General features: G+C 44.0%; 2 protein-coding genes across 3 annotated transcripts in view; one reads left to right on the forward strand and one right to left on the reverse strand.

Annotated features, from left to right (window-relative positions):
- Nucleotides 1-15,587: 15,587 nt before the first annotated feature.
- Nucleotides 15,588-16,154, reverse strand: LOC121486949 (translation initiation factor IF-2-like). Its single transcript, XM_041748460.1, has one exon. It carries the CDS (start codon nucleotides 16,152-16,154, stop codon nucleotides 15,588-15,590), a length of 567 nt encoding a protein of 188 aa, XP_041604394.1.
- The window catches only part of TFRC (transferrin receptor), a 29,699-nt gene continuing 17,764 nt past the window's right edge, over nucleotides 15,610-27,544 (forward strand). Inside the window, exons 1-6 of one of the 2 annotated variants that reach the window (XM_041763887.1) lie at nucleotides 15,610-15,677; nucleotides 22,119-22,177; nucleotides 23,144-23,354; nucleotides 24,335-24,548; nucleotides 25,627-25,776; nucleotides 25,965-26,070. In XM_041763887.1, coding sequence (XP_041619821.1) covers nucleotides 22,142-22,177; nucleotides 23,144-23,354; nucleotides 24,335-24,548; nucleotides 25,627-25,776; nucleotides 25,965-26,070 — 717 coding nt within the window. In that variant the 5' untranslated portion in view covers nucleotides 15,610-15,677; nucleotides 22,119-22,141. Of the gene's footprint in view, nucleotides 15,762-22,118; nucleotides 22,178-23,143; nucleotides 23,355-24,334; nucleotides 24,549-25,626; nucleotides 25,777-25,964; nucleotides 26,071-27,544 lie in introns of both variants that reach the window. The other variant, XM_041763877.1, reaches the window with a different exon arrangement.

Consider the following 27,544-nt stretch of genomic DNA (forward strand, 5'->3'; position numbering starts at 1 on the left):
TAGCATATTTAGCCACAGAAGAGAAGATAGGTGTGGACATGGGTGCAGTCTTCAAGCAATAACGAATTTCTAAAGGAGAGAGAGAGAGAGAGAGAGAGAGAGAGAGAGAGAATTCAGTTTAATACAAGGAAAAGCTTTCTTTTTATTATTTATTTATTTGTTTATTTATTTTTTAAGGAAAAGCTTTCTAACCATCTGAACTATTCAAAGCTCTTTGCTCTGGAAAGCAATAGATTTGCTTTCATTGGAAAGGTTAAGGAGAAGCTAGATAAGCACTTGGGAAGATGAAGTATAGGGATTTTACTCAGTGATTTCAACACAAATTTACTGAACATCTATCACAGGCCAGGGATGGCATAGGAGTTCAAGTTCCTTCCAAACTCAGTTCTACTTCATCCAAATGAAACTAAATAGAATCTCATATCCTGCTCAAAACTCCAACTCATTGGCATAAACTCTACTCATTGGCATAAGCATCCTTATAATCAATTTAAAAATTAATTATGCTTCTTTCCTTGCCCCAAGTAACTTTTGCCACTTGCTAGAAAATAGGAGCAAACTCTTCCATATTAATCTGGATATTGCTCTTGTTCTATGTTCTCCTGTGTAAGCTTCCCTTTAGTACAAGAAAGGGGGAAAACAAGGAATAATTTAGTCAGCAATATTAGGACAGGAAACTGAAGGTTCCCAAGTACATTTTTAAAGAAAGAAAAAAAAAAGGAATGCAAAAGAAAATGGAAAATAGTACCAACCTCAAATATGTGAACTGACAGTCCACCTCCATTCTCTGGAATGCATCCTGTTTCAATGTGCAGAGGCCCACATTTTAATTTTATGATTCTGGTCCTAAAGTGATCGCCTAGACTTAGGAGTCCAAGGTAACGGAAAAGGATACAGTTTGTCAAATAGGAAGGGTGGTCAGAGTTCAACATCGGCTAGAGTGGCTTCTGCAGGGGTTGCCATGAAGACCTACTGTACGGCAGCAGACCAGAATGTGTGCCAGAATTTGAAAGCATCTGAAAACACTTTATCTGTGTTTTCTAACTCTGCCTCCCAGCTCATAAAACCTCAATCAATATTTGCTGAAGTATAGGGTGGTAGAAAGTTGAAACATTGGGCAAAGTAACAGGGAGAAACCTTGGGAGTTGAAATTTAACTTTGAGCAAGTCATTTGTCCTGTTCACTAACAAGACTTGTGCTCTGAGACGGGAGATGGCCTCCGACTGCGGTTTTCAAACAGAGGTCACAGACCATTGAGAAATCAATTTAATAGGCTGAAATCAGCATTTTAAAAATTAAATGGAAAATTCCAGTGTTTCGCACATAGCAAAAATATTATTTTATGCAACTTGTTTCATGTGAACACGCACATATCCACATCACACACACACATATACTGAGTCGTGACGTAAAATGGATGTTTTACCATCAAGTGCCATCAAAAATATTTGGCCCTAAGAGACTCCATTTAGCATTTGGAACATAGATAGGACCCCAGAAAGAGCAAGTGATTTTGGATCCTCTTTTATTGAGTTGGCATATTGATGTGTTGTTTTTTTTTTAATTGTGACAAAATACACATGACATAAACAGATCAATGTTTCTGAATGTGAGGAACAAAATACTAAAACTAAAAACCTCCCACCTCCAGTTTGCATCATCTTGCACGTTTGGGTTTACAATGTCTCCCTGCCCTTCCCCTACTTGCCCCGTTTTATTTTCCTTCCTAGGATCCTGGTCTGTAACTAAGGTGAGAGGGGTGATATTTTGACTTTCATCAGTTAGAGAGGAGAATGCGTTTTCAAGCAATTGTCCTCTTACATTAAAAACAGATTATTAGAAAACAGTTAAGCAAAAGATTAACTAGAATCTAAATAGGCCTATAATTTGGAACAGCATTTGGAGAACCACAGGTGTGCCCTGGTGGATACGCCTAAGCCTTATAGATCTTTTCAGTTCTGGACATTCAGCTATCACAGACCTCAGTTTGCTTTTTATATTTGCTTGTATTTAACATTTGCATCTTTGTCATCTGTCCTTTAAGTATAAATTCTGTTTCCCCAGCTATGTTGTCTTTTCAGGGATACAGATTTGTTTCATATCTGTCTACCTGTCCTTGCCTGAACACCACACTACTACAGTAAATGTTAATAATGATAGCAATTAATTACCTTTTATTCTCAGCCATTATCAGTAATGAGTCATCCCCCCCCCCCCCAAATCAGGGCATTGAAAGCCATTGAAGACTGTTTCCTTTTCTTAAGCAATAGTTAATTTAGAACTTTACCGTTTCCAGGCTTCTTCTCCTGCTCTGGCCACATTTACTCACTTGGCTTGGGCTCTGAACTAGCAGCACCTTATATTTGTATAACTGTGTGGTTTAAAGAACTTTCCTACTTTTTCATTCACTGGTGAAGGAAATAAAGGGAGTGTTATTTCCATTTGGCCAATGGGGAAAAAGAGGCATGGAGCCATTAAGCCCATGTTCCTGCATCACAACTGGTAACTGCTCTGAGGCCAGTTGCTGACTTCTAGGCTGGGGCTGGGATGCTTTTTCACTAAGTCAGTGGCTTTTCTGGTTTGTTTTTTCCTGCAACTTCTCCTTCACCAAATAGCAAAACTTCTGCTTTTTTTTTTTTTTTTTTTTTTTAATTTTTTTAAAACTTCTGCTTTTGATGAAGTTTTGGAGTATTGGTAAGGTCTGGAGCCAACGACCAAGAAAGAAATCTTGAGACGTCTTTGGTGCAGAATGGTGGTTTTATTAAAGCCCAGGGACACGACCCGTGGGCAGGAAGGGCTGCAGCCCCCGGCCTGTGAGGGGTGGCTGATTCTATACCTGGCAGTTGGGAGGGGTTTGTGGATAGTCCTCTCTAAGGGATTTTGGAAGCAAGGTCTCCAGGACCCGGAGGGAGCTGGTTATTGTTGGGAAAAGGTCACTTTTTACCGTCTAATCAAACCTGAGTCATGAGCCCCTTCAGGTGTGTATCGGTGGGCCATGTGCTTGGGGATGGTTGCCAACATGGATCTTGAGGGTTTAGAGATAAAGGAAATTTCCAAAGGGATTTTTATATGTTAAAGTAGCCTTACAGGCTCCTGGGGGTTGGGCTGAGATTGCCTGCTGCCCCTTAGCAAGGCATGAACACTGAGGCAGTGGAGTCTGTAGAGGAAGGTCCCTCTGCCTGGTTCAAGGACTTGTCAATGTGCTTGGTCCTCAGCTAGTCCTCTGTTCCCTCATCATTTCCCCTCTGAACAATTTTGACCCTTAAGTCTTTAAAGTTGTTGAAGGTGGAAGGTCTTATCTTCTGTAGCTTCTTCCTGCTGAGTAGGGGCATAGAGATGTCCCTACCTATGAGTCAATATTGGTCAGTTGAGGAACATATCGGGGGGTTACAAAAAGGAGAAGGCAGCTGAATTCAAAGAGGACAACACATGAACCTCCTTGAGTAGAAAGGATCATCCGTCAGCTGAAGTTATGGTGGTGAAGGAGTCTTCACAGTAGGCATGGAGACACCAGAAATAACAAAATTAAGGTTAATATTATAATGAGAAAGTGAAGACCTTTGACAGTTGATCTTTGATAATTTTCCTCTACTCCAGGAGTTTAAAACAATCACTAAAGAGAGATCATTGAAAGCACCAATTTGAGTATTTATGTTAGATAAAAACCCAGAAATATATTTTTTAAATATTTTTATTTATTCATGAGAGAGAGAGAGAGAGAGAGGGAGAGAGAGTCAGAGACACAGGCAGAGGGAGAAGCAGGCTCCAGGCAGGGAGCCCAATGTGGGACTCCATCCCAGGACCCTGGGATCACGCCCTGGGCCGAAGGCAGGAGCTAAACCGCTGAGCCACCCAGGGATCCCTGAAACCCAGAAATATTTTTGTTGTCATCTGGAATGTATACACAGCATTGCTTTTATGATAGCACAAGTTTTCCCTCGCGCAACCGTTAAAACACCTAATGTCATTCTATTTTGTAAAACTGCTTCATGCATTTGTGTTACTTTAGTATTTAATAGAGAAGTTTTACATTGAGTGTCACTTAGGGTTTTGACCATGTACTTAAGAGGTTCCATGTTCCAAACAACACCCTCTGGTCTCAAAGAGGGAACAAAGATAGATGCTAGTTGGTCATAACAATGAAACATAAAAACACGTCCACTGTTTTAAAAAGCCCAGAATGGGATCCCTGGGTGGCTCAGTGGTTTAGCGCCTGCCTTCGGCCCAGGGCGTGACCCCGGGGTCCCGGGATCGAGTCCCACGTCAGGCTCCCTCCATGGAGCCTGCTTCTCCCTCTGCCTGTGTCTCTGCCTCTCTCTCTGTCTCTCATGAATAAATAAATAAAAAATTTTAAAAAATAAACAAAAATAAAAAGCCCAGAGTACAGCGGCCTATCCAGTGTGGCCTATTAAAGCCAAGGCCACGAATTGGAGTGGCATAGTCATTGGGTCACATTAGAAGACAGTCCTATGACTTCAGACATCCCTAAATATGTCATCCAATCCAATCATAAAGCAGGGTCATCCATTACCTCCATAAGTCCATAGTTAACCCTATAGTGGGGTATGTTCTGGCTTTTCGGGAATTGATTGTCATCCCAGCCACGGAGAATTGGCTAGAGTGCTAGCTGGGTTATACAATTGTTGGGGAATCAGTCTCTTTTTTTTTTGTTAACTGTTTAAATATTCATATGCCCATGGGGTCCTGTTATCCCCACAAAATAACAAGAATATTGTCTATGCCTGAGCTATTGTGTAGAAATAGAAAAGCTATTTTTCTGAAGTTTACCTCAAGTAGTCTACTGTAAGCAAACATCATCCATTTAAAATGATCAGAGCTATAATTAAACATCCGCAAAGATGTGTTATTGAGACATAGGTTCTCTCTACAATAACCCTCATTTTTATTTTTTTTATTTTTATTTTTATTTTTTATTTATTTAGATAGTCACACACAGAGAGAGAGAGAGAGAGAGAGAGGCAGAGACACAGGCAGATGGAGAAGCAGGCTCCATGCACCGGGAGCCCGATGCAGGACTCGATCCTGGGTCTCCAGGATCGCGCCCTGGGCCAAAGGCAGGCACCAAACCACTGTGCCACCCAGGGATCCCAATAACCCTCATTTTTTTTTTTTTAATTTATTTATGATAGTCACAGAGAGATAGAGAGAGAGGCAGAGACACAGGCAGAGGGAGAAGCAGGCTCCATGCACCGGGAGCCCGACGTGGGACTCGATCCAGGGTCTCCAGGATCGCGCCCTGGGCCAAAGGCAGGCGCCAAACCGCTGCGCCACCCAGGGATCCCCAATAACCCTCATTTTTAATCAGAGGTAGCCACATCAGGACTGACCTGTCTGCAAAACAAGTCCAGTTTTAACAACTTGGCCTAATTATTTACATAAACTCAGCAAGAATAATGATTGATCATATCGATCTTTTAGAATCTGCTTTGCTGGAACTTTTTATAAGGAATCTCTAGGTTGACCTTTTATAGTTTCTCCAGGGCAGAAGCCAAGCCAAGTCAAGTACTTGCCATCAGACGTGCCTGCAATACCTGTAGATTTGGGCAGATTCCTCCTCATGAGGTCCCCAAAGTATCCTGAGGCTCCTGCACCTGCCAGGAAGTGACATTCTTTACTCCCCTGGTGAGGTTGCTGGGAAGTCTGTAAGCAAGGTATCAGGCCAACATTTCCATGTGGCTTTATTGTTCCAGGTTTTATAAAGTCAACCTTAGTTCCTTAAAGCTGCTTGGTCATATCTGAGTCTATGCATGTCTCCCAAACATGACATTCCAGTCAAAGCCTTGGTAAAATAACTAATATTTTCAATGGTGTCCTGTTACAAAAACAGACTCTTATTTGAACTTATGCGAATGACTATGATTGCCATGGAAGAAAGAGCACTCACTGAGATAACTTAAATTTCAGAGGGTTCAAGTAGAGAGAGAAAAGTTAATGCTTTAATTTGTTTACAAATGAATACTCTATTACATTTCTGTAAGTCAGATATCTTAAGAGAAAGTTTTAACCTGGGAGAGCAAACAGAACCAGTAGTGGTTCAAACAAAGAGACACAAAACTATCCAGTTACTATTGTTTGTTTTATTTTTTTACTTTTTTTATTTTTTATTTTTATTTTTTAGTTACTATTGTTTAATTTGAATGCAACTTTAGTTCTGGAAATTCTTATCTATTTCAGTTTTAGAATTTTATTTATTTTTTTTTAAGATTTTATTTATTTATTCATGAGAGACACACAGAAAGAGAGAGAGGCATAGACACAGGCAGAGGGAGAAGCAGGGTCCATGCAAGGAACTCAACGTGGGACTTGATCTTGGGTCTCCAGGATCACGCCCTGGGCTGAAGGTGGTGCTAAACCGCTGAGCCACCCAGGCTGCCCAGTTTTAGGACTTTTAAAGACATGGAATACCTAAAGATCTTTTATGAATCTCCTTGAAGATGAAACTCATTTTGCAAGAGAATAAGAACAATTACAAATGACAAAAACTTAGAAATGGCTATGGTTAATAATCATGATGCAATTGAAAAATTCAAGTTATTTGTGACTTATAACATTTCAATGATCAAAATATCAAGTGATGACGTTATATGAAAACATGTTAAAACTCTAGGAATTGCATATCATCTCTAGAATAGTCATAGAATTTACCTAAATGTAACCTAAGTCTTATCATTTGCTTAACAGTATTTTCAGAGTAACTTAACATACCAAATAAGAGGCCTAATGAGTCAAGACTCCATTTACAACTCAAATCTTGGGAAGTTTGTTAAAACCTTAGAAAGTGTTATTTATTTATTTCAAGATTTTATTTATTTATTCATGAGAGACACGGGGGTGGGGTGGGGGACAGAGACCTAGGCAGAGGGAGAAGCAGGCTCCATGCAGGGAGCCCGATGTGGGACTGGATCCCAGGTCTCCAGGATCACAACCTGAGCCAGAAGCAATCGCTGAACTGCTGAGCCACCCAGGGGTCCCAAAAGCTTAGAAACTTTTAAAGCGAATGCCTAAATAGGATTAGGGATGTTAAAGACCTGATAAAGGCTAAACTAGAAACTGGTTTGTCTGGGCAGGCAAAGAGAAAACAACTGTTTATATTTTCTTATCAAGGACAGATCAACAATTCAAGAGAACTTGTTTTTTTTTTTGAACAGAGAGAAAGTAGACTTTTTATCTTATACCTGTGTACTCTTAAAATCCATTCATTTCAACCTTAGTCCCTCCTGACCACATCTAAAATTCCTATCCAAAGATTTCCCTTCACAGACCTTCTACCTCTTCCTTTCGCATGCAGATTTTGTCCCAAGCCATTTCTTCTCAACCAGTCTCATTTAGGACAAAATTACCTTCTTTTACCTTTCACAAAAATAATATTCCCATTCCTGTATCTTTCTTACATATCTCCAACCTTTCTACGTACAGAGTTGTTTCCCTTATTCTCCATCAGTCTTAATTACATTTAGCAGATTTTTCAGTCTTTGAAGCCTTAGTCTCCAGTGAAAACTAAGTAGCAACCAATTGTGAAGTGTTACACCAAAACTCTTTAGATGGCAAATTTATGGATTTGTTAAGCACAAAGCATGTTTACCAACAGACAAATATCTTTAGTTTTCCTGCAATAAGAAGTCAAAGGCCCAAACCTACGTCCAGTAATCAATGCTTTAGCACTCTATCCTATTTGGAAAAGACCTGGGTGATTATCCAAGCAAAACTTTAAGAAGTTTCAAGTTACCAAAGACTTTGGAAGCTGTCTTAATTACTTGTAAAAACTTTGAGACGGACAACTAACCATCATTTCAAGTTATCTTTTTTTCCTAACAAATTGCAAGAGATAACCTTGATAAAATAAAAATTTCATATTTAAAGACAGGTCTACCTTAAACCAATGAACTTAAGTTAGTTTAGATATTGAATATGTTTCAGCTGGGCCCACTCTTTAAAGTCACCTTGTTCCCTATTGCCAATTTTTACCTGTAACACTGGTGGGGAAATCTGGAGTGAGCAGTGTTAAGTCCGGGGGTGCACCTCTTGCTCCCTGATGGAGAGGGTAGGAGCCAATGGTGCCAGAGGTACCAAGGATGGTATAGAAGCCAGTTATGTGTGCTGCACCTGAGGTGGTGCAGAAGCGGGGGGGGGCGGGGGGGGCAGAAGGGGCAAAGAGCAGCCAGGAGGCAGAGAAGGGGTTCCTGGTTCTAGAGCTCGGCCACTTGCACAGATGAGTAAACACCATGTCCTTCCACCACCAAGTGGAATGAGGCGGTCCGTGTCAGGCCAGAGAAGACCGGGAATCTCCCCGAAACAAAGAGACTTTCAGCAGCTGCTTGGGAATGTTCCTTGAAGTCCCCGTCCTGAGGGAGACTAACCACAGGTGGCCCTGATTGTTGGCATTAACCCACAGAATGAGTGAGGGAGAAACCTCCACATCTGTTAGGAGGCACAGCGAGAGTACGAGTCAGGGTCCCCTTCGTCTGGGAAGGCCTGTGCTTCCTCCCACACCCTGGTTTACCTGGAGGAGGCCTGTCTGGATCATTGTTATCCAGCGTCAGGAGGGAGGTTAGGAGCCCACGTCGGGGCCAGCGCTCAGGCCTTTCCAGAATCTTGCCATCCAGATGGTCTCCAGCAGGTGAAGGGGCCCCAGGGGAGAGTCCTTGGGGACCGAAGAGAGGAGCTCCCATGCTCCCAGAGAAGAGTAAGAGGTCCATTCTGAGGACCCCCCCCTCCCCCCCGCTGGATGGTGTCCCACATGCAAGATCGGCCAGAGGTTCCTAGTGTCAAGGCGACCCGAGGTGTCTCCCTATCAGAGCCGCCGGGGTCACCGCAGCTGTAAAGGCCCTTGTGGGACGGAGGCCTGCCATCCCCCTGCGGCCCCATCACTTCCTAGGCTACGGGTGGGTGCCACGTATCGGTGGGTGCCAGTGTACAGTGGGTGCCAGCATACGGTGGGTGCCAGCGAATGCACCCAAATTCCAGGCCTTGAAGGCCGGGTGGTGAAGCTCTGGCCTAGAGGCAGAGCAGCCCCGTGGAACCACTGAGAACACCAGGAAGTCCCCAAGGGGAGGTCACCCAGCTCTGTAGCAGCGGTCGGTGGGGCAGTGATGGAGGCAGCAAAGGCCGGAGCCTGACGGGGTGCCCAGCTCCTCCAGGACATGGGCCACGCTCAGTGGCGGGTCCGGCCCGGCCCCCAGTGGAGGCCCAGGGATGGGGTGTCCCCTTGACCCCTCGGGAGGGAGCCTCACGCGGGACTCGGCTGGCGGCCGTTCTGGTGGCGCGGGTGGCTGCGAGGGCGACAGCACTGTCCAAGGACGGGAACAGAGGGAGGCCATCGAGGCTCGGGGTCTCCCTACCAGTCTGGCCCAGCGGGCACCTCCCGACGGCAGGCAGGCTTTCTGCTCCCCGCAGTGGCCCAGATGACCGCAGCCTGAACCATGGCATGGAGGGCCCCCAAAGCCGGCTCCTGGAAGGGCCCCCAAGGCCGGGCTCCTGGAAGGGCCCCTCAAGGCTGGGCTCCTGGAAGGGCTCCCCAAGGCTGGGCTCCTGGAAGGGTCCCCCCAACACTGGGCTCCTGGAAGGGCCCCCAAGACCAGGCTCCTGGAAGGGCCCCCCAAGACCAGGCTCCTGGAAGGGTCCCCCAAGGCCGGGCTCCTGGAAGGGCCCCTGGAATGAGAGTAAAAGGAAGATGAGAAAGTGCTCGCTCACTCTGCACCGAAGCTCGGAGTCCAGGTATAAAGTCTCAAAGCCCCGCGTTGGCGCCAGATGATGAAGTTGTAGAATATTGCTGAGGTCCGGAGCCAAGGACCAAGAAAGAAACCTTGAGACGTCTTTGGTGCAGAATGGTGGTTTTATGAAAGCCCGGGGACAGGACCCGTGGGCAGGGAGGGCTGATTCTATACCTGGCAGTGGGGAGGAGTTTGGGGATAGCGTCCTCTCTATGGGATTTTGGAAGCAAGGTCTCCAGGACCCGGAGGGAGCTGGTTATTGTTGGGAAAAGGTCACTTTTTACCGTCTAATCAAACCTGAGTCGGGAGCCCCTTCAGGTGTGTATCGGTGGGCCATGTGCTTGGGGATGGTTGCCAACATGGATCTTGGGGGTTTAGAGATAAAGGAAATTTCCAAAGGGATTTTTATATGTTAAAGTAGCCTTACAGGCTCCTGGGGGTTGGGCTGAGATTGCCTGCTGCCCCTTAGCAAAGCATGAACATTGAGGCAGTGGAGTCTGTAGAGGAAGGTCCCTCTGCCTGGTTCAAGGACTCGTCAATGTGCTTGGTCCTCAGCTAGTCCTCTGGTCCCTCATCTAGTCCTGAGTCCTCATCTCCAGGTGAAGAAAAGAGTGAAAGAGGGGGGACCTTACAGCTCATGACTCCTGTACCTATGCTTCCACCAGTAATTCCTCTGAAGTAGCTATCAGGTATTTCTGTAGAGTAGGATCTTTTAACTATGGCATGCCACGGGCTGGTTCTCACCTCCGAGTCTCCAGGCAAGCCATTCTCCTAGGGTGAAGGCCTCATTTCTTCCTCTTGATTAACCTAAATGGAGCCTGCTTCTGTCTCTGCCTCTCTGTCTGTGTCTCTCATGAATAGATAAATAAATCCTACACTGGTCTGCAGACATCTTCCATGTTGCTTTCCTGCCTGACTCTGCTCCATCCCACCCAGGCTGACTCGACCAAGGCCTGGAAAGTCTACTCTGTACCAGTTTACTGTGTGGTTTTTGGAGCTTACAACTCCACAGGAAATCTGCAAGGCAGGTATTTTATTTTATTTTATTTTTTATTTTTTTATTTTATTTTTTTTAAAGGATTTATTTATTTATTTATTTATTTATTTATTTATTTATGAGAGAGAGAGAGAGAGAGAGAGAGAGGCAGAGACACAGGAGGAGGGAGAAGCAGGCTCCATGTCGGGAGCCCGACGTGGGACTCGATCCCTGGACTCCAGGATCACACCCTGGGCCAAAGGCAGGCGCTGAACTGCTGAGCCACCCAATGATCCCCAAGGCAGGTATTTTAAATCCCATTTTAAAGATAGATTTATTTATTTATTTATTTATTTATTTATTTAATTTATGAGAGAGAAAGAGAGAGAGAGCACACATGCATGTAGTGGGAAGGGCAGAGGTAGAGAAGCAGACTCCCCGCTGATTGCAGAGCCTGGAATGGGGCTGGGTCCCACAGCCCTGAGATCACAACCTCAGCAGAAATAAAGAGTCGGTTGCTTTAAGGACTCAGCCACCCAGGCGCCCCAATCCCATTTTAGTGCTGATGCCCAGGCTCATGAAAGTTGAGAACTCCAGTTCCTTGACTGTGTGCTCTTTCCCCTAGACCTGAAGAGCTTCTCTGTTTTCTTTTTAAAGTACACTAGATTCCTCTCCAACCTCCAGCTTCCTTTATGCAACATTCCAATATACATGACTTAAAAAAAATTTTGCGTACCTTTTGGAAGAAAGTGAAGGGAAGCAGAATATGTGACCCCAAAATATAACATGGGCATGTGGATTGTTTTGAGCTGAAGGCAAGTGAGACCCTGCAGGCTCAAGAGAAAGGTGCCCCTCCCCTAATTGCCATGAAGAATCTAAACTGGGGGTCTCTCCCAGAATAAGTTACTGCCAGAGATAAATGTTGTCTGAACGATTCATCTGTATGGCAGGGCAAACATTTAACTACTAAACATCTGCTGTTCCTATAGTCCTGTGAATTATCCTCCTCCCCACCCCACACCCCTTTTTAGATTTTATTTATTTGTTCATGAGAAACAGAGAGAGAGGCAGAGGTGGAAGCAGGTTCCCTATGGGGAGCCTGATGGCAGGACTCCCCCCTGGGACCCTGGGATTACTACCTGAGCCAAAAGCAGATGCCAGGGACGCCTGGGTGGCTCAGCAGTTGAGCGCCTGCCTTTGGCTCAGTGCGTGATCCTGGAGACCAGGGATCAAGTCCCACATCCAGCTCCCTGCATGGAGCCTGCTTCTCCCTCTGCCTGAGTCTCTGCCTCTCTCTGTGTGTCTCTCATGAATAAATAAATAAAATCTTAAAGAACAACAACAACAAAGGCATATGCTTAACCACTGAGCCACCCAGGTGCCCCCCTCTTCTCTTTGAAAGCCCCAGGCCACTATCCCATTCCTTAGCTCAGGATGGCATATATAAGCCTCAATTGTCCAACTTGTCCTTGGGTCTCGTATTCCGATGGAGCTCCCTATATTCGTAATTACATTAGTTTTTTGTTTTTCTCCTGTTAATCTGTTTTATATCAACTTACCAGCCAAAGGACCTAGAAGGATAGAGGGGGGGAAATAATTTTCCCCAAAACTGCAAGTATTTTAATTCTAGTTTAAGTCTTATATAACAGTCTGAGAAAGACTGGAACTTGATAGTTGCCATTTCAGTTATGCCAGATAGTTTAAATAACGGTTAGTTACCAAAAGCTTCTTGAATGGCAAGCATCCAATGTTGGGTCTCCAGAAGTGGGAGGTCATGCTATGTAGTAATGGCAACGACAGTGACGACAATGAAGATCAGATTAAAAAAATAAAATGTTTGAACATTTGTATGGACTACCAGACAAAGCAGAATTGCCTCTCAGTATAGTACAGATTCTGCAACAAAGCAAGACAAATTTATAGTCATCTATTTGAAATTGCAGAAGAGGGAAATCCTGCAACGTTTCAAGGGAGAAAGGGCTAGGAAAGTAAGTTTAATTACATAGTGCCCATTATTACTAATAGGAGGTATGAAATTAAAAATATAATTGACTTGCTCTTTAAAGTAGTCTCATCTTTATTGTTTCATTTTTGTCAATGTAAATTTTTTTTCATGATACCTTTAAAAAATTTTTTTAGTTTTCATCTTGGTGAGTGATGGGGAAGGGAAGGCTAGCTGAGGACAAAGCACAAGCTCACACAGTGCAAAGCTCCACCCCTACTGCTGGGTGGGATAAGTGTGACCTTCCTGGGCACTCCTGGCTGCCCTAAAGCTAAGGGAAAGGAAAAACAAATAGTTAACTTATAGAGATTATATTCCTATAGACAAGAACAAGAATCTTTTTTTTTTTATTTTTTTTAAATAATTTTTATTTATTTATGATAGTCACAGAGAGAGAGGGAGAGTGAGAGAGGCAGAGACACAGGCAGAGGGAGAGGCAGGCTCCATGCACGGGGAGCCCGACGCGGGATTCGATCCCGGCTCCCCAAGATCGCGCCCTGGGCCAAAGGCAGGCGCCAAACCGCTGCGCCACCCAGGGACCCCAAGAACAAGAATCTGTTTTAGTTCACAAAATGTCTTAGTGATCAAAAAGAAAAAAAAGCATTCTTATCAATAACCTAACTTGCAGAAGGAAACTCCCAGCTATCTTAATGTTAATGCTTTACTAGAGGGAAAAACAACCTTAACTTGACAATGGCAAGGCCTCCAATACCCTGTAGGTCCTGTTGAGCATACAAAAATCCTTTTAAAAACCTCCCTTTTCCTTACCTCCCCCAACTCCCAAGTGTATAATCAGCCGCCCCTCACAACCCCTGGGCAGCAGCTCTTCCTGACCAAGGGTCCTGTCCCCGTGCTTTAATAAAACTACCATTTTGCACCAAAGACGTCTCAATAATTCTTTCTTGGTCCTTGACTCTGGACCTCACCCCACCAAACCTCACCTATATTCCAAAACTACATCATTCTTCTATCAATGGATACTTGCGCTGCTTCCATAATTTGGCTCTTGTAAATAATGCTGCAATAACTATAGGGGTGCATGTATCCCCTTGATGTTTTTAGGTTTTTTTTTTTTTTGTAAATACCATTACAGGGCCTTCGAGTAGTTCCAATGTTAATTTTTTGAGGAACTCCCATACTGTTTTCCAGTGGCTGCACCAATGGATGTCGATTCTTTAATTTGGATTTTCACGGGTTTCCTCCTGACCTTGGTCGCCTAAGCCCATTTCTTCAAATGGTTAAAAAAAGATTTTCACCTGGATTCTAGCATTGTTTTTTTTTTTTTTTTTTTTAAGATCCCAGCAACCAAGGAAAGGGAAAAGAGACTCAGCCCGTCCACTGTCCAAATGTCAAGGCGGCCCCTCCATCCCATTCCTCCATCTCACTTTTTCCTGTGCACATCCCCTAAGATGCGCTGATGCTTCTGTTTATAAGATTTATTTTTCCCTGGGGAGAGATTTTAAAGAATCCGGGGGGGGGCAAGGTGAAGAGCGGTGTGCAAACCCCGTGTTAGTTCCTCTCCTACATCGCAGAATTAGGTAAAGAGCGGGAGCCCCAAACCTGGAAAGGGATTTGCATTTTATTTTTTTCTTTATCTTTTATCTCCCCCCTCCCCTGATTTGCATTTTTATTTTATTTTATTTTATTTGTTTTGTTTTTAAGACTTTATTCATGAGAGACAGAGAAAGAGAGGCAAAGACACAGGCAGAGGGAGAAGCAGGCTCCAGGAGCCTGATGCGGGACTCGATCCTGGGACTCCAGGATCATGCCCTGGGTGCTAAACCACTGAGCCACCCAGGAATCCCCATGATTTGCATTTTTATTTTATTTTATTTTTTATTTTTTTTTTAATTTTTTTAAAATTTTATTTATTTATTTATGATAGTCACAGAGAGAGAGAGGCAGAGACACAGGCGGAGGGAGAAGCAGGCTCCATGCACCGGGAGCCTGACGTGGGATTCGATCCCAACGGGTCTCCAGGATCGCGCCCTGGGCCAAAGGCAGGCGCCAAACCGCTGCGCCACCCAGGGATCCCTGATTTGCATTTTTAAAGGACGGTTCTGTGTCCCTCGGGGCTCTGACCTGGGAAGCCCTTTCTTTCTCTGTAACCCTTTTATGGCCCTGCAGCTTTTCTCCTTTGCAGCTGTTTGTAAACTTGCCTGTCTCCCTCCAAGGGCTGTAAATTGCCGCCCAGAGGCGGGGAGAAGGTGTAAGTGTTGGTAGGAGCTTAAGAACCCTGTTTCATCTGTTCCGCACTGCACACCTCCGTGATAACGATGCTGGGGACGAGCATCCAGGCCCGTCTGCCATGTCCCCCTAATTCCCCCACTAGCTTCTGCTTCCCCTTGCGTTCCTTCATGCGTCCAGCACCGCGCCGAGCCCCGCGCCAGGCCCGCTTCTGCACACCCTGAACACAATTTTGCATTTTGCTTCTCACTCTTTCTTCCTTGGGGCTTATCCCAAGGTACTCCCGCGGCTGCAAAGCAATGGCTCACAGCACGGTGCTAGGGGCTCCCCTACTCCTCCAGCAAAGATGCACACTCAAGGCATTATTTCCGCGTCCGGCCTCCCACACTCAGGACCGAGCGCCCACGCCATCGGCCTCGGCGCTGCAGGGCCTGGAGGTCGGTCAAGGTTGGGCTGCGGGCGCGGGCAGCAGCTCGCGGCACCTGCAGCCTTGGCGCCTTTCCGCTCGGCCCCGCCCCCCGCAGGCCCCGCCCCCCGCAGGCCCCGCCCCGCGCAGGCCCCGCCCACGCGCAGGCCGGTCCGCTGCGTGCGCGCCGTCGCCCCCGGCAGCCCATTCCCTGGGCACCTCTGGGGCTACGTGCGGCAGGAAGTGACGCAAGCCTGGAAGGGGGTCGGAGGGGGCGGGGCCGCGCTATAAAAGGGCGGTCGGGGGCGGCCGGCCCGCAGAGAGCGTCAGCTTCGTCCGGGGACGACGGCGGCGGCGGCCGGAGCGGGGGCCCGAGTGAGTGACGCGCCGCGCTCGCGTGCCCGGGCCTCCCGGCTGCTGCAGCGGGGGCGGCGGGCTGGAGCGGGCCGCGGGCTGCAGGTGCAGCGGGCTGGGGCTGGGGCTGGGGCTGGGGCTGGGCGCTGCGTGCGGAGGCCGACCCCGGCGCGCCCCCTGCTTCCTCGGGGGCGGCGGCCCCCACGGCCGCTCTGCGCCCCGCACCCTGTCTCCGCCCCCGGAGGCCTCCCGGACCCCCGTCGCCACCCGCTCGTCCTCAAAGGACGCGGGGGGGGCCCCGTGGGACGGCCCGGGCCGCGTGGAGCCCAGCACGTGGCCGGTGCGGGAAGTGAACCCAGGGAGCTGTCGGGGTGCACGGGGTGACCTTGAGCTGCCAGCCCCGCGAGCCCTGCGGCGGCGGAGCCTGCCCGGGCCGCGACCTGCTGTCCCGGGAGCCCGGGGCGGGTGCTGCGAGCCGCGCGCGTGAACCCCGCGCATCGCGGCCCCCCAGGTCGCGTGGGGGCTCCCCGGTTTTCCTCCAGGCACAGGCCGCCTGGACGCCGCAGGTGCCGGCTTGCAGCGCGTTCCGACTGCTCGCTGTAGGGCGGGGGGTGCAGCCGGGGGACCTCGGTTGGTGGAAGCTGTAGTCCCGAGGCCGAGTCACCACCGGGTGGGCGCTGGCTTCTGCTTTGGGGAAAGCTGCTCTGGGGCTGAGGGGCCGTGCTGCGTTGACAGCTGCCTTACAGGCCCCATTGTGCGGCTGTTCCTCCAGGACGGCTCCTGCAGATGGCAGGCCTAGGGGAGTAGGGAAGAGCCTATTCTGTGACTTTATTTTTTGCTTTTAGAATATATTTATTTATTCACGAGACACACAAACAGAGGAAGAGAGACACAGGCAGAGGGAGAAGCAGGCTCCATGCAGGGAGCCTGATGCAGGGCTCGATTTCAGGTCCCCAGGATCACGCCCTGGGCTGAAGGCAGCAGCAAACCACTGAGCCACCAGGGCTGCCCTATCTCCCCCCCCCCCCCCCCCCCCCAATTAACAGTTTTCTCTCTACTCCCAGCGACCTTGGGTAGACCGGGGAATTTCATTGCTTCTGCTTCCCTCCCTGCAGAGGGGGTGGGGTAAGAGAATTGAAGCGGTTAATAATTGTCCTCTTCCCGTGTTTGGATACCTGACACCTTTATTCTGAGCTTTAGAAAGGAGTTGGAAGAGTAGATGCTGATTCAGTTGCCACTGAGCTGTGTGTGTTTGGGGGGGGGGGGGGCTTGACCTTATTGACCGATATTTAAGGTGATTTCCGGAAGTTAGTTTTGTATTGCAAAAAAAAAAAAAAAAAAAAGTCAGGTTTAGGCTCTCTACAGTACTTGTTGGCCGCGCTGGGTTTTTTTTTTTTCTTCTTAGTTTTCGGTTGTAATGAACTCAATATACTTCGCAAGAAGATGTAGAATTTAAAAGTTTTGATGCCAATAAGAAATTTCTTCCAAAAATTTACATACAGCACGGCACCCTTTTCACTTTGTTCTGCTGGAATGTCTTTTGTTGAAGTGGTGTGCTGAAGATTGTTGGGTAGGGACAGCTCCCTCTGCCCTAAGTTGTGGCGGTTATTTGCCCCTGATAGTGTACTTCTCTCTCTGTAGTCGTGGAGCAAGGTTTCCCAGTGAAACTTGAATCAGACAGCAATGAAACCTGGTCAAGAATGATCCTCTGAGACCTTTTGGGACTCTTCCCTGTGTGTGCCTTTGTGCACTCGTCTCACATGAGCACCGCGCAGGGACTTCCTTGGAGTCGGGCAGTCTTCTTACAGAAGCCCAATAGGAAGGAAGATTCTCCTTGTTTTACTCCGCGGCCTCTTCATTTTTATTTTTTTTTTAAAGATTTATTTATTGGGGGGGGGGAGGGGCAGAGGGAGAGACTTTTCAAGCTGACTCCCTGCTGAGCCCTGAGCCTGTCCCTGGCTCAGTTTCTCCACTCAGGAGATCGCGACCTGAGCCGAAACTAAGAGCCAGATGCTTAAGCGATTGAGCCACCCCACCACCTTTTCATTTTAGACCCTTAAAACTAGGAGGGATCTCGACCATCTCTTTAAGTCCTGGGTGTGCGCGATTATGTGTCCGGAGGGCCCTGCAGGAGTTTTGCAAATTCATGTAACCTTTTCATTTTCACCTGCAAATGAATAGGGAAACAGTTTGCAAAAAGGGTATCCGTAATCAGTTGCTTAAGATCTTGCTTGGAGCCCTACCAGGTAGCCTTTAAAAGTTCTGCTTTTTTCTTTCTTTCTTTCTTTCTTTTTTTTTAAAGATTCTTATTTGAGAGAGCCCACAGGAGTGGGGCAAGGGGCAGAAGGGAAGGGAGGAATCTGAAGCCAACTCTGCGTGGAGCTCAGAGCTCTGTGCTGCTGGATGCCTGTCAGGATCCCGTGACCTTGAGATCCTGACCTTAGCCTAAACCAAGTGTTGGAGGCCCAACCAACTGAGCCACACAGGCGCCCCTAAAATTTTTCTACGTTTTAAAATTTCCCTACTATCCATGCCTTGCCCGGTGATTCCAGGATAAACCAGAATACTGGCAGGGATGGGGGAAGATTCCAGGTCCAAGGTTTTCATGCTTTATATATATATATTTATTTAAGATTTTATTTATTCATGAGAGACACAGAGAGAGGCAGAGACACAGGCAGAGGGAGAAGCAGGCCCCACGCAGGGAGCCCGACCTGGGATTTGATCCCGGGTCTCCAGGGTCACACCCTGGGCTGAAGGCAGCACTAAACCGCTGAGCCACCCAGGCTGCCCCTCTAATTATATTTTTTAATGTAATTTCCAAATGATATGTAAAGTGAACTTCATATACATTAAGCATGCCTCAATACTGTTAAGAAATAAAATATCTTAAAAAAATAAAATATCTTTATTCTTAATTATTTTTTGTAAATTCCATGTCAAATGTAGGGTAGGGAAATCCGCCAGAGAAGGTTTCATAAAAACGTTCCCTGAGCTGAGTCAGGAAGAAAGAAGTTCACAAGGAAAGACTGTTAGTAGAGGCGGGAGCTAGTTTCTGTCCCATTTTGGAGAAAGTAGCGGGCAGCGGTTATTAGGTAGTGATGTTCTCCAGAACAGAACCTCAAAAGCAGGAAGAAGAACTTAAACATATGTGAACCTTTATTTTCATTATTAATGTGAGAAACTGAATAGGTTTTCCAGTTATGATTGAGCAAATGTATACAAGGTGCTAATGTGCATAAGAATCAAGGAAGGTGATATTCGGTTTGTCTCTTGGTAACAGATGATCAGCAGTGGTGGTAGTGACACAGTGAAATAAGTCAGAAAAGTTGTTGGCTTTTAGATGCTGTCTTAACAGAACTGCCTGTTTATAGACAGTTATAACTGGTATGGAAAGTTTCTCCCACACTTTTAGAGCATGTAAATTAGAGTGATTTCAGTCGGAAGAAAATTTATTAAGGGGTTCTTTTGAATACAGAGCTTTAGTGCGTGTGAGGTCATTTTGAAAGAATGATTCAAATTTGTTATATAAAACTTGAGGGATAACTTTTATAGGTATAGAATTATGTTCTTCCTAGATGTGGGGTTAAATTATGAGGTTAAAATGGGAATTTCCTAGGTCAGTTTTTTCCTCTGATTTAATTTCTTTTATGTTATAATCTTAATTTTGTGTCTGGCTATTGAAATAGAAATAACATACTAGTTCTTTCAGTAAACTAGTATTTAGAGCTTCATTATACAAAATCATAATTACATTCTTTTTTTTTTCATAATTACATTCTATTTATATCTTTGTTTATGCAGACTTGCAATCACTAAATCTCATCATTTATTTAAATCCTTAGATCATTTATTTAAAAGCGTCACTTTAGTCTAAAAATTAAAACTAGAAACCTTGAGGAATGGCTGGTTCAGATGAATATTAAACTTTTAAGCTGCTTTTTCCTAGAAAAGGATGATTAAAATTGGTTCAGGGTGGAGTCTTCTAGTTCTGGTTTTAGTGATTGGGTTTGTACGGTTCTGGTGGAGGGATAGTGATAAACTTGGACACCAGATAGGGCAGGAGACTGTGCTTCTAAGATGATGTCTTGTTTCTTAGCTCTAGTCTTTAAAGCTTGGGGGTTAAATTTTTGTTGTTGTTAAATGGTTTTGATAGGAGACTTCTTTTTTAACGATTTTATTTATTTGAGAGAGAGTGCAAGCATGAGCACCGAGAGGTAGAAGCCGACTCCCTGCTGAGCAGAGAGCCCAATGCAGGGTTCTGTCCCAGGAACATGACCTGAGCCACCCAGCACCCTCATTAGGAGGCTTTTCTAACGCCAGTTTATATGATGTCTTTTACAGTCTGTGTATACTTAGTTTGCTTTATGCCATGTGGATGTTAAATGCGCTGTAAGTGTACACAATTGTTAGTACAGAAAAAGCCTTAAAATAGTAAGAAATAAGTGACCAAAAAAAAAAAAAATAAGTGACCACTCTATATGTCTCAATATATCAGTTTCAAACATCTAGATGCACTCAAACCAAATTCATTAGAAAAATCCAGATTTCAGCTAATACCTATGCTTTAACTTAATATAGGACTCTGTTGGTTACAGAGGTATTTTTTGCTTTTAAAATCGTAGTCAGGGCGCCTGGCTGGCTCATTCTGTAGAGTGTGTGATTCTTGATTTCAGGGTTGTAAATTCAAGCCCCACATTGGGTGTAGAGATTACTTGAAAATAAGAAAAACTTTTAAAATGGTTGTCATTTATTTTAAAATTTATTTAATTGATGTATTGATGTATAGTTGACATACAATATTATACTAGCTTTGGGCATAACAACGGTGATTCAGAGGTTAAGATTAATTTCTTAAATTTCTGGAGATGAGAACACTTTTTTTTTTTTTTGAGAACACAATTTTTATAATCCAGTAACTTACTGAACTTCAGTTTTGGATTATCAGTTTTCAGCCTGGAACAAGACATTTAACATCTCAGATAGTTGACCTTCTCCTAAAACCACATACTGAGGGATCCCTGGGTGGCGCAGCGGTTTGGCGCCTGCCTTTGGCCCGGGGCGCAATCCTGGAGACCCGGGATCGAATCCCACGTCGGGCTCCCGGTGCATGGAGCCTGCTTCTCCCTCTGCCTATGTCTCTGCTTCTCTCTCTCTCACTGTGTGCCTATCATAAATAAATAAAATTATAAAAAAAAAAAAAATTTAAAAAAAAAAAAAAAACAAAAAAAACCACATACTGAGTTTTTCTTTTTGTCCATTGTTTTTGCATCAAAGATCTATCATTTGTAAGAACTTCATTTAATCAGAAGGATTGGGTTTTCACTTTTATTGGAGATGCTTTGTTACTGGTCTTTGTTGCATGACCATTCTTGGCTTACTTATACTTTATTTCTTTTTTCCAATGCTTGTCTATTGTTTTTTTGTATTTGTCTCTTTGACTATTATATTAAGTTACTTAAATCTATTAATGTGGATGATGTTCTGATTAGTTTTCCACATTTTAAAAAAAGATTTATTTATTTTAGAGGGGGAGGGAGAGGAGGGACAAAGGGATAGGAAGAGAATCTCAAGCAGACTCCTCGCTGAATGTGGAGCCTGCCACAGAGCTCCATCCCACAACCCTGAGATCATGACCTGAGCCAAAACCAAAAGTTACATGCTTAACTGACTGAGCCACCCGGGTGGCTGGGTGGTTTAGCCCACATTTTTTATTTTGAAAAATTCAAGCCTATAGGGAAAATTGAGATAATAGTGGTACAATATATATCCCTGTATCCTTTACTCTGATTCACCAATTAACAGTTGGCACATTTTCTTTTTCTTTTCTTTCCTTTTCTTTTCTTTTTTCTTTTCTTTTCTTTTCTTTTCTTTTCTTTTCTTTTCTTTTCTTTCTTTCTTTCTTCTTTCTTTTCCTTCCTTCCTTCCTTCCTTCCTTCCTTCCTTCCTTCCTTCCTTCCTTCCTTCCTTCCTCTCTTTCTTTCTTTGAGACAACCGATAGAGGCAGAGAGACATAAAGGGAGAAGCAAGCTCCCTGCAGGGAGCCCAATGTGGGACTCCATCCCAGGACTTGGGATAAGGACCTGAGCAGAAGGCAGATGTTTAACTACTGAGCCACCCAGGCGCCCCTGCTTTATTTCTTATATACTTTTAAAAACTGAGCTGTAGAAGTTACAATACTGGGATGCCTGGGTGGCTTCAGCGGTTGAGCGTCTGCCTTCATGCTCAGGGCTTGATCCTGGGATTTGGGGTCGAGTCCCACATCGGGATCCCTGCAGGGAGCCTGCTTCTCCCTCTGCCTGTGTCTCTGCCTCTCTTTCTGTGTCTCTCATGAATAAATAAATAAAATACTTTTTTAAAAAAAGTAAACTTGTTATGTATAACCTGGTGTGGTGATGAAAAGCCCTCACTTATCTGATACACTGGTATCTATCTCATATTAATTTTCTGTTTTAACACTAGGCTCTTCTGTGTGGCAGCTCAGAATGATGGATCAAGCCAGATCAGCATTCTCTACCTTGGTAAGATATTTAAAATTGTATTTCTGGTTGCCAGTTTGTGAGAATATGAAGAATACAAGTATGACTCACCCAGTAAACATGAAATATTATTCAAAACTATCAGAGTATTTGTTTATGTTGAAGTGGTGGTCTTGAGATGTAATGGATCCCACAAAGGAAGGATGTATTCAGTCTTGAGTGAGTTAACTTGGAAAATCTTGAGGAACTTTCAGGATATTTTGGGTGTGATGGGAGGACAGCCAAATAGATAAGAGGAACTAAAGAAAGCACTGATCAAAATGTATACCTATGTAAATAGACATTCATAACAAACGCCCTGAATGAAAATGCTGAATGAGATGAAGAAGGCCAATGTGTGCTCTAGCCCTCATCTGCCATGGACGGAACTGGGTATAGGGAAGAAGGTTGCTTTGAAAGAGGAACTTTTTTCCTTAAGAATATATAGCAAGTCCTAGTATTGGCCTAATAATAAGTATAGTACCTAATCAAACTTTTTCTTTTTTTAAGATTTTATTTGTTCGTTCATGAGAGACACACAGAGAGGCAGAGACACAGGCAGAGGGAGAAGCAGGATCAATGTGGGACTAGAGGGCAGCCCTGGTTGCTCAGTGGTTTAGTACTGTCTGCAGCCCAGGGTGTGATCCTGGAGACCCAGGATCGAGTCCCACATCAGGCTCCCTGCATGGAGTCGGCTTCTCCCTCTGCCTGTGTCTCTGCTTCTCTCTCTCCTTTCTGTGTATTCTCATGAATAAATAAATAAGATCTTTAAAAAAAGAAAAATGTGGGACTAGATCTCAGGGCCCCAGGATCATGACCTGAGTCAAAGGCAGACGCTCAACCACTGACTGAGCTACTGAGCTACCCAGGCATCCCCTAATCAAACTCTTTGTAAATGTTCCTCATCCCTTTCTTTTCTTTCATAATGCTTTCTTTCTTTTCTTTTCTTTTTTTTTCTCCAAATCTCAGTTTGGTGGAGAACCATTGTCCTATACCCGGTTTAGTCTGGCACGGCAAGTAGACGGTGATAACAGCCATGTGGAGATGAAACTAGCTGCAGATGAAGAAGAAAATGTTGACAATAACGTGAGGGGTAATCATGCCAGTGTCCAAAAACCAAAAAGGTGTAATGGATTTATCTGCTATGGGACTATTGCTGTAGTCCTCTTTTTCCTGATTGGTAAGAGCGCCATTCAAAACTTCGTGTTCCTTGTCACCGACTCTAGAAAGTCTGTTAATTTAGCCAAGCCAGTGTTTATTTTGTACCTTTTTATGTGCCATTATGCTAGGCACTAGAAATATAATGATGACTAAGATTCTAGGCCTGCCTTGAGTTTAGCCTGGTGGGCAGAGAGAGAGACATGAATCATTTCATTGTAATGTGCAAATGTTATACTAGAAATACACACAGGATATTTGTAGCATAGAAGCTTGCCCTAAGGGTTCAAGGAAGGCTTCTGGGAAGAAAAGTTACCTATCTCTTAAAGAGGTAACTATTGAGGTACTCCTGGCTGGCTCAGTCAGTAGAGCATGTGACTCTTGATCTTGGAGTCATGGGTGAAGCCCTATCTTGGGTATAGAGATTACTTAAATAAACTTCAAATAAAAAGGTAACATAATTAAAATAAAGTTATTATACAGTTGATTCTTGAACAACATGGACTTGAACTGTGTGGGTCCACTTATGCAGATTTTTTTTTTTCAATAAATATATTGGAAAAATTTTTGGAGATTTGTGGCAATTTGAAAAGACCAACTGCGTAGCCTAGAAATATTGAAAAAGTTAAGAAAAGGGTATTTTAAGAACACAGTATATCATACATATACAAAATATGTGTTAATCACTTATTTATGTCATCATAAGGCTTCTGGTTAACAGTAAGCTATTTGTTTTTGGAGAGTCAAAAGTTATATGCAGAATTTGTACTATACCCTTAAACCACCCCCCCACACACACACTGTTTGGGAGTCAACTGTATGATTTGTTAGATTGAATGGTTTAACATAATACATCACTGAGACTCATTATTTACTTTGAAACTGCTTATAATTTGAATAAACCTGTATTTTCAAGGCTTAGCTGAAAATATTAACAGTTCCTATAGGAATATATTATCAATGAAATTCTATGAGTTCAGCCCTGAAACTTCTTATCCTTAGGATTTATGATTGGCTACTTGGGCTACTGTAAACGTATAGAACCAAAAGCTGAATGTGAAAGACCAACAGGAACAGAGGCCCTGGGGACAGAGGGAACAGAACCCTCAGAAACAGAAGAGTACTTCCCTGAAACACCTTCTCGCTTATTTTGGACGGACCTCAAAACAATGTTGTCAGAGAGACTGAGTAACACAGATTTCACCAACACCATGAGGTAAGTTTGAGCTGCTTCACAGTATCTAAACACATAGTGGTTATTCAGAGCAGTGATTACAAAACAAACATTACAATCTGGAGGGAAGACTTCTTAGAGTTAAGGAGAGGGTAAACAATTAATAAGGAATTCAAACTATGTTGTTTGGGAAAAAAATTTCTGGGAGGACCCTCATTTTTCTTTAAAAAATTCCGCAGGTCTTTGATCCTTTTGTCATCTGGCTCTTTATAGCTTGTTGCTTGCTATCAGACTTGTTTCTGCTTTGATATTTTTATCTTACCCCTTGCTGAGCTTTCCTACTATCCACAAGGGCATAACAAGGGCCTTATGTACGGGGCTTCCTACGGTTTCAGTTGTACAATAATTCTTAGTCTTAGTTTTAGGAATCTGGGGCATTTTTACTTCATCAATTACTTGTGTTTACTCTATACCAGGCATTATAGATAAAATGAGACTGCAGTTTACCAAAAAAATCAGATAACCTATATCTTACATATATATGTATTTACAATGAGACATAGGAGATCAGGACAAGAAGTAGTTTTGCTTCAAAGTAGGTGAAAATTAAAGCTATACCTGACCTCACCAACAGTAACGCTATCTTTCATTTTGCTTACAATGGATCCTCTTAGAATCTACTCCTTTCCCTAAAACTACCCTAAACAGGTACTCCCTTATGATGGTTCTCTTGAAGGACTACTTTACTTTGGATAAGGAGGTTTTAACAAGCTGAAGTCATAAATTTCTTCAGATATTTGGCAGGTTTTTTCCTTCTAAGTTTGTCTGTAGTCAATCCAGAAATTTTGGGTCACAGTTAATTTAGCTTAACTGTGATGAATAGTATTGAGTTTACGCTTTTAAAACAATTTGCTTGGGGTGCCTGGGTGGCTCAGTCAGTTAAGCATCTGCTTTCGTTTCAGGTCATGATCCCAGGGTCCTGGGCTCCTTCCTCAGTGGGGAGCCTGCTTCTCCCTCTGCCCCTGCTTGTGCTCTTTCTCTCAGATAAATAGAATCTTAAAGGAAAATTTGCTTATTATTTGAGTTCATTGTTTATTAACAGTGACCTTTTTTCCTCTAGGTGGCTGAATGAAAATTCGTATGTGCCTCGTGAGGCTGGATCTCAAAAAGATGAAAGCCTTGCTTTATTAATTGAGAATCGATTCCGTGAACTTCAACTTACCAAATCCTGGCGTGATGAACATTTTGTTAAGATCCAGGTCAAAAGCAGGTATGTTGAAAGATGGTAAACTGATTTTTATACAGGTAGTTACTTTCAGGTAATATACTTTACTTTCTGCTAATATAGCAGAGACTTTCGATAAATAATGTAAGTAAAATGCTAAATGTGTTAGTCATTTAATTTATTTCCCCAAGGTTGTCCTTAGCTTCAGCTTAATTTAACTTAATCTTTTTTAGCAATGCTCAAAACACGGTGACCATAGTGGGTACGGAGAGTGGCTTGGTATACCTGGTGGAGAGTCCTGAGGGTTACGTGGCATACAGTAAGGCAACGACAGTTACCGTAAGTAAGGCAAAACCATACATGAGACTTTTTTCCCTGTTGAATAGCCCAGGAAACTCCTTATCATTACCTTTCTTAGGAATTTTGGTATAAATTTATTTGTAAAATGTGACTAATGATGAAATACTCTTGTTTTCAACCCTCCTATGCCACAGTGAAAGTAAAATCCCCAAGTTCTCCTGTAAGGACAACAGGGCCCTAAGTAATCCTACTTTCTTCCTCTTTCACGGTGCTTTGGCTACCCCAGCTTCCCTGGTGTTCCTCAAACAAACACTCAAACACAGGCACGTTCCTTCCTCAAGGCCTTTTTAAAACTCTTCCCTTAAATATCAATGTGACCTTTTCCTCATTTTGTGCAAGTCTCTTTTCTACTGTTACCTCTTTAGGGAAGTCTTCCTTGATTATCTTGTTAAAAATAGCCTTCCTCCAATCACTTCCCCTTATCCTGTGTTATTTTTCTTTACTGACACACCTGACATTATCCATTTATTTCCACATTAGAATAATAAGCTGCTTGAAGGGCTAGAGGTTGGCTTCATTTACTGCTATGTCACAGAGCTTTGGACAGTGCTTGACGCATGGTGACTCATGGTGGGGTTTGCTGGATGAATGCGAATATCAAGGTTCCATGTGAGGACAGATATAAGTAACTATCTTGGCTGAAGTCTAGTCTTAGCCTGAATCTTTAATGCTTGATTTTTTAAAATGTAGGCAAATATGGCCAAACTAATAAAGAAATTAAAAAGATCTATCTAGGTTTTTCAGGTTAAAAAACATATGTTTGTATGTCAGGGGTCTACCTAGTGGATGCCTTCCAAGCTAGATGAAGTCTTACCTGTGCTGTATCACTTTCCCTGGCTGTCTACAAACTAGGGGTTTGAAAGTGGGTAGATTGTTCTGGCAAAGAACATTGAGGGTTTCGAGGTGCCGTGGCACAGTTAGGCACCGGACTCTTGGTTGCAGCTCAGGTCATGAGATCAGGCCCTGTGTTAGGCTCCACACTGAGTGTGGAGTCTGCTTGGTACCTTCTACCTCTGCCCCACCCTGCTCTTTGTCTTAAATTTTAAGAAAATGAACACTGAGGGTTTGTTTTTTTTTTTAAGATTTTATTTATTCATGAGAGACACAGAGAGGAGAGACCTAAGCAGCGGGGTAAGCAGGCTCCCCATGGGAAGCCTGATGCAGGACTCAATCCCACAACCCTGAGCCAAAGGCAGACCACTGATAACCACTGAGCCATCCAGGCACCCTGAACATTGAGGTTTTTAGTTGGCCCACAAACTTTGTATATTAGATATTTGATTGTCAGTGTTAGTCTATAGCTCTATTAATAGAATTTAGGAACATTATGAGACAGCTTTTATAGACCTCTAAAAGTTGCTGTGCAAGTCAATTATAAGAGTGTTTAACAATTTTCACATAGATTATCAGAATTTTCAGTTAAGACCTATTCCTTCATATGTCCTCAATTATC

This window comes from Vulpes lagopus, chromosome 1, assembly GCF_018345385.1.
Source record: "Vulpes lagopus strain Blue_001 chromosome 1, ASM1834538v1, whole genome shotgun sequence".
NCBI lineage: Eukaryota > Metazoa > Chordata > Mammalia > Carnivora > Canidae > Vulpes > Vulpes lagopus.